Source organism: Merops nubicus, unplaced genomic scaffold, assembly GCF_000691845.1.
Source record: "Merops nubicus isolate BGI_N331 unplaced genomic scaffold, ASM69184v1 scaffold21971, whole genome shotgun sequence".
In the NCBI taxonomy this organism is placed as follows: domain Eukaryota; kingdom Metazoa; phylum Chordata; class Aves; order Coraciiformes; family Meropidae; genus Merops; species Merops nubicus.
In genome coordinates, this window is record NW_008587962.1 from 1 (window position 1) to 14,289 (window position 14,289).

Consider the following 14,289-nt stretch of genomic DNA (forward strand, 5'->3'; position numbering starts at 1 on the left):
CTCGGGGGGACCCAGCCCTGCGTGCGACCCCCGATGGGCCACCTCAAGAGGGGTCAATGAGTGGGTCTGCTCTCCTCCCTCCTCCCCGGGACATCCCCGCGCTCCCAGCGGCCTCCAGCAGTGGGGGATGTGGGGCTGGAGGAGGGACGGTTCCTCGGTCACTACAGGGGAAGCCCCCAGCCTGCTGTGCTTAGGAGGCACATTGCCAAGTGAGCTTCCACAGCTTCTCACCCTGACTTATTGCAGCCAGCGATTTAACCTCCAGCCTGGGGTTTACCAGTGAGACACAGCCTGGAAATACCAGTAAAACAATCTAGAGAGCTACGTGGCACTTACTAGTGTCACGAGTCCTTTACACCACTAAATTCAGGCACGGGCACAGGGTCTTTACAAGCTTTTCTCAGAGCATTCACTACTCCTGTCTAGCTGTTGTACCAAGGCAGCAGCAAAATGTTACCTGTTTATGAAAAGTGGGAGTTTTTCTGTCTTTCTACGTCAGCATCTTTTCAAACACTGTGAAACAAAACTGTGCCTGCTTTTCATCAAAAATCCAGTGTTCCTGTTAGATCCTTCAGGGCAGACTCATAATAACTCCTCCCCACCAAAGTCAGGGGAGGACAAGCACAGGTCCTGCCAGCATAGTCCCACCAGAGGGATGCTGCTCCCACCCAGTAGTCATGGGCTAAATCCTGCCTTGCTGGCACCAGCTAGAGGCCTCACGTTGTCTGGGATTTTACCAGCACTGGTTTCATTTCCCTGCCTTGTCCTTGAAAGATTGGTGCGACCTGAGCTTGCTCTGAGACTGACCAGCCCCAGGGAAGGAAGCAAAAGCAGGAAAGCACCAGCTGCAGCTGGAGCTTGTTTTGGCCTTGAAGGCACATTTCATGGGGATAAATTGGATTTAAGCTGCTGTTTCTAACAGCTGAGGCCAATGCAGCCTTAGCAACATTTACTTAACGACTGCTGTTTGCTTAAAGGAAGGGCTGGTATCAGGGGCCTGTAGTTAGCACCTTTCCCTGCAGAGGATGTGCTGAGAGTCCTGGGCCTTCGGGACACTTATGCTGTGAAGCACAGATAAGCTTTGCCTAAAAGTCAGTGAGGTAAGTCTAGAAGTTATTTAACATTTGTAATCAGCGTTCATTAATGTGCAAACAGAAAGCTAATTATTAATTAATACAGAGCACATCCAAAGAACAAGAACTTCATCAAAGAAATACAGGTTAGCATCCCAACTCCATCTATGCAAATAGTTGTTTGCATTGCAAATGGTGTTATTCTACACTTGAATTACCAGTTTCTCACCAGATGGGTGAAAATATATTTTTGTATCAAGCTGTGGCTACCCTACACACATTTTGCACCAATGACGAATTAATCTGGAGATAAATTAACTTTAAAACACTGTAGACTGAAAATAGTTTCCTTAATATTCCAACATTAACAGCATGTGGGATAGAAGAGAACGGATTGCACTTGTCAAATTATAAAAACACAACATTTTTTGCCATTTAAAATGATGCAAAATAATGCACTCTTGCATTATGCAACAGCTGAAATGTAGCAGGGAATTAATTTATGAGTTCAAGTCTGTCAGAGGTGGCACCAAGACATCTTAGTGATGGGCACACTCAAGATCGATTACCTTTGATGAAAATCAGACTATGCAGAAACATGAATAATTTGAATATATTTCGTTCAATCAATACAGACCTCAAACACGATGTAGCATTTTCAGAAGAGAAAGGAGAATTACACACCTCAGCACTCCAGGATCCACTTTCTGTCTTGGACACTCTGTAGGTATAAACGTAACCCTGATGCCTGTGAAAAATAAATCAACAGGTATTAATTACTCATTTCTCATTGAGAAATTGAAACGTTGTCAGGTTTCACAAGAAGTATACTTTGTTATGTGGGAGGTGGTTCCTTTGCTAATCTTGCCTGAAAAACAAATTCACCCATAGAGATTCTAGGGAGATGAAAAATATGAGGTCAGAAGCAGTGTTCAACCTGCTGGGCTCCTTTTGGATGAGAGGAGCTGGTCTGACTCAGATCTAGTTTAGCAATATTTAGTTATTCTACATAAAGACATTGCTTTCATTCCTGCCTTTTTTGTTTCAGTGACCTCCTGTTCCTGAGACACACCAGGATCCTTTCCCTGGAGAAGAGAAGGTGTATTCTCAGCAGATAGCATTCCTGTACTGTGATTTAAATGCAGATGTTCCCAGAAGCAATAACATGAGTGTACTTTGTTTAGAAAGCTAGACCCACAAAAGCAAAGTAAATTACTCTTTGCCTTGCTCATAGATTCCTATTTCTCACATACTGATAAAGGAAACTTATAGGAGTGCAGAAGCTTCCTTATTTTTAAATCTAATTTGAGTCTTTCAAGAATAAGAAGTCACACACGAATAACACAAGACACTCTCGTGTCCAGAGTCAGTCTTGCTTCTCTTTCAAACCCAAAACAGTGAATGATTTATATGGTAGATTATTATAGTGATTTAAAAATATTTAACTCAAAAGCAGAAAAAATTGATAGTAGTTTCATGGGTACAACATTAGTTTAGATAGTATTAGATAAGAATGATTGTATTTCATACCATGTAGATTTACATGAATACACAGCAGGATTTTAAGAGCCATTCCCTATTTCAACATCAGTTCTTATTCTTAAGAAAGCAAAAAAAATACTACCTTTCTTTCCAATTACACATGGTATTAGAGTAGTTACTACAAAATAGCAGAAACCATCAGTGACACAGATACCATATGATTGCAATTACTTACGCTCCGTGTCATGGCTCCTGGATAAATTCTTGTTAAAAAGCCATTACAGCAACCTTTGCAAAGCAGGGGCTGATATAATTTACCCAAGCAGGAAGCTGTTAACAGCTGTCACACTGCTCCAACCCCACAAAGTGGGAACAGAAACGCCTGTTGTGATTTGTTCAGGGAATTCAGCATCTCCCACTAGGACCCTTAGATAGCCTCATACTATCACCTCCTTTCTCAAAACCTCCATGAGTAGCTGAGGTTCACATTAGTCTTCTCTTCTTAGAAATCATGAGAGTCTTTCCTGCACAGCTGTAGGTTGACACACCAGCCAATATATGGCTAGTGAAACTAGGATTTTTGCATAGTGTACTATTACTTCCTATTTTTAATAATACACTGTACAGCTTATCAATGCTTGTTCTTGGTGGTCCCAAAGCATTCCGACTGCTTCAGTCTCTTGAAAATCTGATTTTTTTTTTTTCCCTAAAAATGGGTCAGTTGTCTGGAAAGCTACCACCTGTTGTTACTTTCATCACTTTCTCTACCTGAGAGATTGCATGACTTGAAGTTGTTGAGGGGCTGGGGTGCTGCCCTGACTCTGAAATATCTGCTGGCTTTCAGCACGCTGCCAGAAGGGTTTACTAGGCTGGACAAATTGAAAAATAGAGGTCAGATAAAGTAATATGCAGGGCCAGAGCAGAAGGTATAAGATAGGCACATATCCTGAATTTTTTAAAAAAAATCCCTCTGTAAAATACTTCAACCGAGAAAGCACAAAGTGTAGCTCAGATTAAAAACCCATGAGACACAGGAGAAGGAACAAGAATCTGGGGGCAGGGACGCTTTGAGCACAACGTGGGGGATGGGAGAAGAATGACATTGCTATCACAGCCTTGTGAGGGACAAGCCAGAGTTCTCCACTTCCCTACCAAATGTACATTTTTTTCCCCAGAAGTGGAAAGACCGAAAAGCCTGAAGGAGTTCACTGTGCTTAAGCTGAAAAACACATTGTCATCAGCTGCTGGTTCTGAAGCCCTCAGCAAACACAGCCAGTATGTAGATGGGAGATGGCCCAGGACCACCACACCTGCTTCTTCAAAGGCAGTGCACAAAGGAAGGAGGCTGCATTTCATTAGGAGGGTGAACAGCCAGATCTTCCCATCTAACTGCTTTCCATTGGGATCTTTGTTTCCACAAAATGAATCACAGCTCTTCTGATAAGTAGTCTCCCAAAGAATATGATCTTATCAAAGCCTTCTGTTAAGCAGCAGGAACTTCCTTCATTACCACTTCAAAGTGCTTTTTACCTTCCATGGGCGAGTGACATGATTTTGATGAGCAAACTTCTCTCTACTGCTACATGGGCACAGCCTCCTGTGAGAAAGGGTTTTATGATTTAAACTTCCCAGCTGAGATCACTGTGGACTGAAGGAAGATCAAGGTGTTTTTCTTAAAGATTAAATACAAAAATTAAGATAGAGATGGTATAGAACATTACCTTCCAAACAGCAAAACATGCAACACCAGGTAAAAGCAGATGGAAAAGTGCATTTGATTGAGCTTAGGGTTCAGGAGATGAGAAATTCCCCGGCCACTATGAGGGGGCAGCTCACTTTTCTACATTTTACTCAATTAATAGCAGAAAAAAAAGCTCCCAGTGTGACACAATGTTCCCGTACTTGTAGCTAAAGCCAAAACCCAAACGTCACATGTCCTGGGCATGGTGGCAGTCACTTGAGGCTTCTCACACAGCTTATGCTTGGAAGCTATTACTTGGTGAGATGTAGGTCAAGTCCACCTCTCAGTGACCTGAACCCCTCTCTCTATCCGCTGGACAAAATCAAGAGACGGCCACATGTCACTGAGAGAAGGACTTCAGAGAGCACTTACAGTGACCACTGGTGCACCAGCACGTCCTGGAGGGGGACTAGCTCTTAACATCCAAAGACCCAGCAAAAGGTTCCTGCATCCCTTCTTCTGGCCCAAGGATGGCCATAAGCTTCCCTCACAGTTGCAAAACTCCTCTTTCATGCAGCTGAAGCTCAAGGGGTGGGATCAGTCATGAATTAACAGCCTGATGAATGAGGCCCTATAAAGTTTTGATCAAAGGCAAAAAATGCCAAAATGCTGGTGAGGGGAAGCAGCAAACAGCCATTGCTGTACAGACACTATTGGATAGCAGTTACAAAGGAGTGCTTCGGTCACCACTGGTGATAATTTTGTGTCATCTCACTTATTTTTTCATCTCCATAACAAAGGATAGGTTAGACCAGCTGGGCACTGCACGAGCACTGTTTGTGTTGCAGTGTTACAAAGCTGGGAAAATTTTGTCAAAGGAAAAATATCGAAAAAGTTGCTATTACAGGAAACAGTCCACTTTTTATTATGGGCTTTTTTCCTTCCAGCTTGATAATTCCTCCCAAAGAGCTGCAAAGGCATCATTCACAGATGACACACTGAGACAGCATCTGTCTACCTGTCCTCTCCACTCCTCCTTTTCAACTGTGATCAGACTTGTTAAAGCTGCATTTATTTTAACAGGTGAATAATTACAATCTTCTGCACCTCTGAAATGGCCAGAGGATATTAGCTGCATGCTGCAGATTAAAATTAACCATGACATTTCAGCTGCATGGTATATTTTAAAAATCATTTCCAAATGTTTTGTATCTCAGCTGGGAAATTTTATTAGACTAATTTGCATTCATTTCTGGGTCCAAAATGGAACAAATATGAAAGGAGAAAGGCAGAGAGACAGGGGAAAGCCATGTCAGCAATAAAGGACATCAATTTCTTCCTCTCCCTATCTTCCTTTTCCATAGGTGTCTTTTTTTTGTCAATCAGCTCTTCTTACCTGCTATATTTGCATCCTGACCTCATCTTGGAATTTCACTGTACAATACTGCTTAAGAACCACACCATGCTGTGGGCTACTAACAGTGCTCCTGAGCACCAGGTATGGCCCAAACTCAGTTTCTTCTAACTGTGCCACATTTCAGCCTTTCAGACTGAAATTTTGTTTCTTAGGTGGAGAATGCAGAAAGGTTGAAGAAATGTATATTGCTTGCAGTCCTCAAGAGAAAGTGGTGGTGGCTGTCTAGGCTGTAAGAGGCACTCTCTGAAGGTCATCAGCAGTTGTAGCTGCCCATGCCTGGGCTGGCTGTGCTGTGGACACTCAGCTGAGCAGCGTCCATGACCTCAAGCCATGAGCAATGTAGGTCTGGATTAGTGGGCAAAAAAAATAGAAAGTAATTTAGATTGGGCACCTTAGAAGGATTATTTGGCCTGGGTAGGGTAGTTGTGGAAGGAAAGAAAAGGGGACCCATGAGTATGTAAGCTAGGCAAGGAAACAGCAACAAAAACTAAACCCCTGGGAGACAGTAAGACTAAGGAAGGGGATACACAGAGGTGAAGCATGAGGGGGCTTGAACTGTGAGCAGCACAAAATGCTGGAGGGGTGAAAATGCCAGGAACAGAAGATGGGTATAGGCAGTTGTAGGGAACAAGAAAACAGCCTTCAGATAGTAGGAAACAAGGAAGAGCCCTCAGTAATGCAAGCAAAGTCAGCAGGCTGTACAGAATAACTCTGGGTAGTCTCAAAATCCGTTCCCACACCCCTCAATTTGGGAACCCAAAGCTAAAGGGCACCACAGACCTGAGCCTCAGTGTGTCGCAGGTTCTCGCCTGTGAAATGGACTTACCAAACTTCAGCTCACAAGCTGAGATAATGCTTAGAAACCACTTAGTACTCCAGAGTAGTACCAATGCTATGGAGATGAGTCCTGCAGGAGAGCTCATGGGGCCCTCAGTACTTCCAGAGCTGGGGAGGGTCCATGGCACACAGCAGACAACATATTGAGCATGAAAGGTCAGAAGCAAGAGCCACTTCTGCCTTGTCCAGAGGTGTCTGATGCAGGTGGCAGGTCAGCTCCTGGACGCCTGGTCACAGGGACCAGTCCCAGGCAGCACCCCAGGGGGCAACCCTGGACCAGGAATGTGGGCGATGGCCTGAGCACCACAGTGGCTGCGGAGGTGGGACACGGCTACCACAGAGCCAAAACTTGGGATATCAGGGGAATCCACAGCAGTGCCTGGGAGCCTGCATGCCCCATGTATGTGCTTCTCAAGGTCTCCCCTGCCCAGGGCACCCCTGAGCTGCATGACCTCCCCCATGTGACAGAAGTGACAGCTGCCAAAATGCCATAATGCTCAATCCAGCCGTCCACTCAAACGTCTTTCTTTTGCCATTTTAATTGTTATATTTCTGCTTGGTTTATTAATCACAGAAAGGCCAAAAGTCATTATTTAATGTAGGAGAAAATCCTATTCAAGCTCACAGCTCCTCACTCTGTCCTGGAATTTACATTTTCTGGTTGACAAGCAGCCTGGTTCCTGCATATTTAGGTCTCAGACATACAATCAAGGCACAGCAACTTAGCAATTACCACCCATCAGCTAACCCAAGCTGAAGAAATAACATTCACATCGAGATGATGTGCAGATACAAGCTCTATGTCAGCAAGAGTGAATAAAATGGTTTAAATCAGTGTTGAGAGCATCTGAAAAGCCCAACAGTTACTGTACTCACAGCAGCGCTCTATACACCCCAACCTGTGTTTACACTTGCCACTGATTCTCCTACCAACACTTTTTGTGGCAAAAACTTACCCATGATACTGAACCAGTAATTAGCATTAAGTTGCCAGAATGCTGTAGCATGATAAAACAAATGCATGATCTTGATTTTCTCTTCTGAAATGAAGAGAAGCTTGAAAGACCAAGTCAAATCTTGTGAAATGTCTCTGAATTCATGCACAGATTTCTGTGGAAGATTGCCAGCACCCTCTCCCCCTGAAGACTCTCAACCATCAATTAAAGTGCTGCTGATTTACCTCAACAGTAAGCGTGTAGCCTTTCTATGTAGGGTTTATGTTGGTCTGGTAGAAGGTGATGCCAGCCAAAAGCAATGCCTCAGAGAGGAATTTCATCAAATTTGGAAATAAAATGAGCATTTATTCAAATCTGAGCTGCTAAATAGAAGGAAATGGTGGGCCGCTCTATGGTGGGCCAGTAACTAAACTTCACGAGTTACTCTGTCCTCCAGAATAGTGCCTCACAAAAGCAAAATCACATAAAATAAGGTTGTCTGGTGAAATTTCTGTCATCACTTCAGGCAAAACTCACAATAATTGCAGTAGATTAAACGCTGTCAGTAGCCCTGCAAATGTTAGGAAACAGTTCTAGGTTGGTTTGGGAGTAATCCAGTGTAGCTCATTTTCAGATTTCCTGGGTCTCTCAGGGCAAGCTAGGCACGACCTCAGCATAAAATCTCTGAACTTGAAATCACTGTTCCAACTAAATCCTCCAAACTCAAGCCTACAAAACCAGAGTAGAGCTAATCTAGGCTCTGTTATCTAGTGATTGTACCTGTTCTGTCACTTACAGCCTCGTTAGCATAGTATTTACCCATCATTCAGGCTGCCTACCTTTCTGAACTCTTTCCAGTTAAAGCCAAATATCTGAAGGCCATTAGCCAAGTTATTCTCAGCAAAGACAAAGCTCCTGCTGATTAGCTAGGAGCTGAAATACGCACCTCGGTAGAATTTACCATTGTGCTGTAGAAGACTTTTTTTCCAAAGCTGAAAATAGGCTGTGATATTTACAGCAGCAACCATGAATTGAGGGGCTCCTCGTCAGAGAGAAGCTTTTGTTCCAAATTACATTTTCGATGATGATGATTATTGTGTGTAGTGCTATAATAAATGCAATTATGCTGCCATTTCTCTCAAATATATTACATGGGAAACAAAAGAAATTCTCAGCTGAAGGTGGCTCGTGATCCTGTATTACACTTTCTGATACATCTTGCATCAGAAAGTTTCAGCACGTTGGCTGAACTTGTGCACTGTGGTTACAGGGACAGAAAAAATAGCACATGTAAAATCAGATAGATAGCACTGCAGCCTGTCCCTCTTGCCATTACTGTTGCTTCAAGAGCTTTCAACAGCTTCCTATTCCAGCTTTTGATTATTCTCCACGATCTGGATGCGGCAGAGGACACAAATGACTGGTTTCAAACAAATAATCTGAAAATACAGTTTGACAAGTATGTCATGTTTAGCTTAATTACAGGTATGAAACAGCTACTAACTTTCAAAGTATTTTCAAGTATGTGAATTTTAAGAGCCAAACTAAAAATGCTTTCTCTTTGCCAATTCAGGCAGGAGCTGCTTGTTTCTGCATGTGTGCTTTACATCTGTAAAGGTAAGTGGTGCTTTTGGCACTCTTGGGTGTTTTATTTATGCACTTTTCAGGTGCATTTTAAGAGGTTGTTTCCCAAACCAGCCACCGTTCATGTGGCCTGTGTCCCCCATTGACTTCATTAGGAGCCATGTGCACAGAGGATTTCTGAGGGTGCTAAAAATGTCAAATGGAGTACTGAGCAAAGAGGAAACCAGGCCAGTAAAGAAAGCTCCCTGGAACAATCAGATTTTGCTACTAAACCCCTGGTGTACTGCATGTAGTGTCTAACAAGTTTACAGGTAAAACGTGTGCATTTTTTAAAGCATGTGCATTACTTCTAGTTTTCAGGAACAGCAAAAATCTTCTTGCTTTTCAATGCAAACCTAAAAAAACTTCCAAGAAAATATTGTGCTCCTCTGTTGACATACTCAGAACAGGATGAACAACACCCTCAAAGTACCTACTATCAATTTAACAATGGTATTCAGACAATGAAGATCTGGGGAGCATCTGGTATTAAAAAAATTTGCCAAACTCTTCAGGCAGCACCTCTGTTTGTAAGAGCCCCAGGGGGTGAATCAAAACCTTTCTCTTCTTCCATGCACATTTTAACTGTGGTCTTAAAACATTTATGAAAGTGAGTCCTTTGTGCTTTGCCACAGCCACACCAAAAAAACATTCTCTCTTTGAAGGCTTGCAGGCACCCCACGTGCACACTGGCACTTTGGGTGGCCAGCAGAAAGTGGCATTCAAGGAAGATGAAGCAATACTTCAGTAGAGACAAAGCAGTTCTCTAGCCAGACACTCCAACAGGAGCCTTTCTGCCGCAGTTACCCATCTCTGCAGGTCAGGTTTTATGCCACTACCTGTCTCTTTTATGCTTGCCCTGTAAAATCTGTGTCAGTCACAAGGGATTCATGAAGTCTTTTACTCTTCCCCTTTTTAAAGGTCAGGGCTCCACTTTTTAATTGGAAAGGCAAAAGGTGAATGACCATGAGCACTGCTGCCCTTACTGCGTGCCTGAAGAGGTTTAAAGACTGCCAAAATATGTTAGAGCTTTTTGAGGGTGCCCAGGCAGGGAGGGGTGGGGGGGAGATGGGGGCATTAAAAAATTTAGTCCGTTTCTTGGGAAAAGGAGATGTTGTTTGTGCCTAAGAGATGCAGTGGCAATCTCAGGACTTACCAATTACTCTTGCTGGGGCTGGAAGTGCAGAGTGGATGCTTTTGTGAGTTCAAGCTGATGACAGTATTGTCATCCAAGTGTTTGTTTAATCATTTTTTTAGAATAGTTTTTTCTTCTCTCTTCCTTGGAACTGTGCCTTTTAATTTTGACAACTTCCTTCTTCTCTCATGGTAAATGAAAAAAAAAGAACCCTAAGAGGGCTTGGAGCTGGGGAGCTTTAGGTTTGTTTTGTTTTACTTCTCCAGGGAAATGCAAGGAGAAAGGAAAGAAGAAAGACTGAACATGTTTTGATTTTGGAAAATGGGACTATTTTTTGATTTTTCATTCTAAGAGCAATAGATGCATCACTGGCAGTAAGAAACTATTTCACTTCTGTTAGAAATTATCATTGAAAGATGTAAATTTTTTTATTTAGCTCTGGTACTTACTGTGAGACACTTAATGGCTGTCCAGCTTTGTTTCTCATGTTTCAAAGATCATGTAAATACTTCCAGTAAATACACGTTTTGCCTAACCTTGATAGATCTATGTATCCCTAGCGTGATCTTCAGCATGGATTCTGAATCAAAAGATAAATTTCCAGATAACTGTGTTATTCCTAATAATTTCCATTAATCATTGAGAAAGAAGTATTTAAGTATTTAAGCAGAGAAGTGCTTACTTTTTCTTTTCTTTTCTTTTTCTTAAACAATGAATACTGTAACTGCATGTTTCCCTCAGTTTTTACCAAAGCTCCCACGCCCATACGTGCTTGACACCTCTCTCATCTCTGTGCATGATGTTCAGGGTGAAATCTGGGGGGCAGTTTGGTCTATTGGTTAATTTTGCCAAAGCCAGGCTTAGCATCCTCCACTGAACACACATCTACATATCTCATGCGTTCCCTACCTGCTCCTCCAGCCTCCTCACTAAAGTGCTCTGCTTTGGTGAGCTTCTGCCTGTCGAAGCCCTTCTCTAGTTTATAGCCCACATTTCTTTAAACTGCCATTGCTTTCCTCAGTGTGAGACTATTTCCAGGTATCTTTATGATAACTGCCTCCAAAGTTATTGTGTGATAATTTGTTTACTGCTGCTGCTATTTCTTACATAATGCTCTGAACTGGAATGTTGAGGAGTATTGAAAGCAAGTCTTGGCTCTAGCTGTTTTCAGCTACCTTTCTATCTACATCAAGTCACACTCATCATAACATTTTTCATTTAACTTTTTTATCTGGATTTATCCAAGATGCTGTTGAAAATTTCTCTTACAAAAATGTATTGAGGATCCATGTTGTATAAGAAGCCTGTGTAACATTCACCAGGAGTATTTTTTGCTTCTACCCCTTTGCTCATCACACATATGTTTGAATGCAATAGAACATAAAGACACGAGTGGCCCATAATTTCCAGAAACAATCAAGTAGGGTTCTGTATCTTACTGAAGACTCTTTTCTTTTCCTCCAAAGATTGCAGAGCTTCATAGTCAGCAGTCTTTTCTGTTCTTCCTATTTTCATTTTTCATTTTATCTCATTCATGAAATTTCTTCCAAAGGATGTAAATTACCACTAATATAGCAAAAAATCCCAACTGATTGTGTGGAGATGAAAGACCTTATTACCTACCTACTCCCTGATTTAGACTAATGGTGGACTAATTTCAGGATTCTCTATTTTATTCAGCATTGTAACATTCTGCCTGACCCTTTCTCTCATGCCTTGGTGTTTTACCTGCACTGAATGACTTCAGAGTGTTAAGGAGATAGATCACCATTTCCTCTGGTGGTTATTGAAAAGAGATTCTGCTATTATTGCCTATCGCCATCACAGGAATCATAGCACTCCTTACTTCTTACTATGTCTATTCCATTTTCATTTAACTCAAGATGCTTCTTATTTCCCATTTTTCAGTTAGCTGTTAAGGTATTTTTTAGCAGTAGCAGCTATCTTGGTTCATCTTCTGATTCCACGAAAGAAGAAAAAAATACATCTTCTGCCACAAAGATCTTCCCTGAAAAGAATGTTGTGTATCTCTGGATTGTTTATAAACTTCTTGGATGCCTCCATTTACCGGTCCACAACAGAAGAATAATAATGCACACCCAGAGTTTAATTGCATTATTGCTGGAAACGTATTCAAGACATTTGGGGAAAACCTGACTTAGGACTCTTCCTCTCCTTCTTCTCTTTTTTTTTTTTTTTTGCCAGGTACCTAAGTGCCCTCTGTTAGCTAATTTCTTGCTGACCTTTAAAGAGTTTTCTCTTGTATTCCTTCTTGTACTGAAGTAAGGCACGAGTGTCTGTTTAGCTGTGCAAACACACCTTTGTTCTTCAGAGGCAGTGGTACTGCATTGTACAGAGATATCTCAGGGCTTCTGAGACTTCCGCTTTTGACAAATGTAAAGCAATTAAATTGCCTCTTTAAAACAAGATCCTATGACTACAAAATCCCACAGGGAAACCTCTCTACCCTCTTTCTGAGAGACCATCCCATCAGATCTTTCCTCTTTCTCTCTATATGGTGAAAAATTAACACTTAGTTCATTACCCTTCAGTATTTAATTTCATTCCCAAGCCCAAGGGCTTGTGAGACACACAACCTGACCAAGAGCATATTGAGGCAAAGGCATGTTCTGATGACAGCAATCCACGCTGCCCTTCCCGATGACAGGTCATGCTGGGGAAGTTGCCAAGCACATGGAGTGCATTGGAGAAGCAGAAAGTGGTGGGCAGAAAGCAAGAGGTTTATCCAGCACAAAGAAGCAGCCCGTGCCATCTCGAGGCAAGTTGCCCAGCTCCTCTCCATGGCACCTGACTCGTCCTTCCTACGTGCTCCAGGCCTGCTCTCTCTGCTTGTTTTATGCCCGTAGGAAGTATGGGCTTTGCAAGGTGAAACCTGTTCCCCTTGACTCTACAAGGGACCCCACACTCCTTATGCACTCCTCTGCCTTAAGTCAAGGTGAAGGAAGTCTCACACGTGTCTGCAAATATTAGTATGAGAACATATTTTGTCGCTGCTGTATGGGAACACCTCATCCCACGGATGCAAAGGTTGGGCAGCAGGTCCCACCCGACCAACCCTCCCCAGGGCCCGACTGCCAGCCCCGCTGCCCTCGCGGGGCCGTGGCCGCACTCACAGCACGCAGAGGCAGTAGGCTCCCGGGATGCTCTCGCTGTCCCGCAGCAGGTAGCTGCCGTCGGTGCCCGCCGCCAGCAGCAGCCTCTCCCCAGCCTCACGGGTGATGCCCCCGTGGTAGATGGGCAGCGCGTCCATGCCGGGGCCTCCTCGGGCTGCAGGGCGCTGCCTCCGACTGCTCCTCGGCCCTGTGCTCCCCTCCACTTCTCCTCCCCGCTGGCAGCTGTAAACAGGATGTGTTCACACCTCAGAAGCCTCCGCACGGGCTGAGACGGCGCTGAGGGAACAGTGAGGAACCAGCGCAGCTTTTTTCTGCCTTTTTTTTTCCCCTTTGTCCTTTTTTGTAGGCTGTCACATCCTCAGGGCATCGCAGCTTGCTCGCAGAGGTGTCATTTCACAGCCCACCCTTGTCCATGTGGCTCCTCGCTCGGCAGAGACTTGACTCGGTGAAGTGCGTGATGGCCACAATGGCCAAGAGTGTGGTGGCCACCACCAGGCGCTTGTCTCCTCTGGCATTAACCCAAGGGGACGCAAGGAAGGGCGAAGCAAGACCCCAAAGCCTCTCCACAAAGCAGAGATTATTTTTTAAACTCTTGTTTTTAAAATCTCCAGGGGCGAAGAGGAAGCAAGATGGCCTTGCTGTCCCCACCTCATGAGGTCACTCACCTCAGGCTGTGGGTACCAGCTACAGCCTCTCCTACACAGACACCGGGTTCTGGCTGATTACCTCATGAGTGGTTATTTTCATAGGTTTTGGTGGTGTTTAGTCATTGTTAATATTGGGGTGCTCATTCTTTCTGCTTGTAGACAGGCCAACCCCCTCCCATACTTCCTGATGCCACTGTCACCTTCATGTGGTGCGTAAGCAGGCAGCCAAAATCCAGACACTAGCCTGGAAAAAAGCCACTTCTCTCACCCACTGTGGTCACAGACATTTCCTCAGTACACTTGTCGCTTGAAAACTCCCCCACCA

General features: G+C 43.6%; 1 protein-coding gene across 1 annotated transcript; it reads right to left on the reverse strand.

Annotated features, from left to right (window-relative positions):
- Positions 1 to 1,757: 1,757 nt before the first annotated feature.
- SH2D1A (SH2 domain containing 1A) lies at positions 1,758 to 13,454 on the reverse strand (the record flags this gene model as incomplete). The annotated part of the gene is made up of 2 exons (XM_008949128.1): positions 13,318 to 13,454; positions 1,758 to 1,821 (listed from the first exon to the last, which is right to left on the reverse strand). Coding segments are annotated over exons 1-2 (201 nt in total), but the record flags the coding sequence as incomplete, so codon positions are not given.
- Between the last annotated feature and the right edge of the window lie 835 nt (positions 13,455 to 14,289).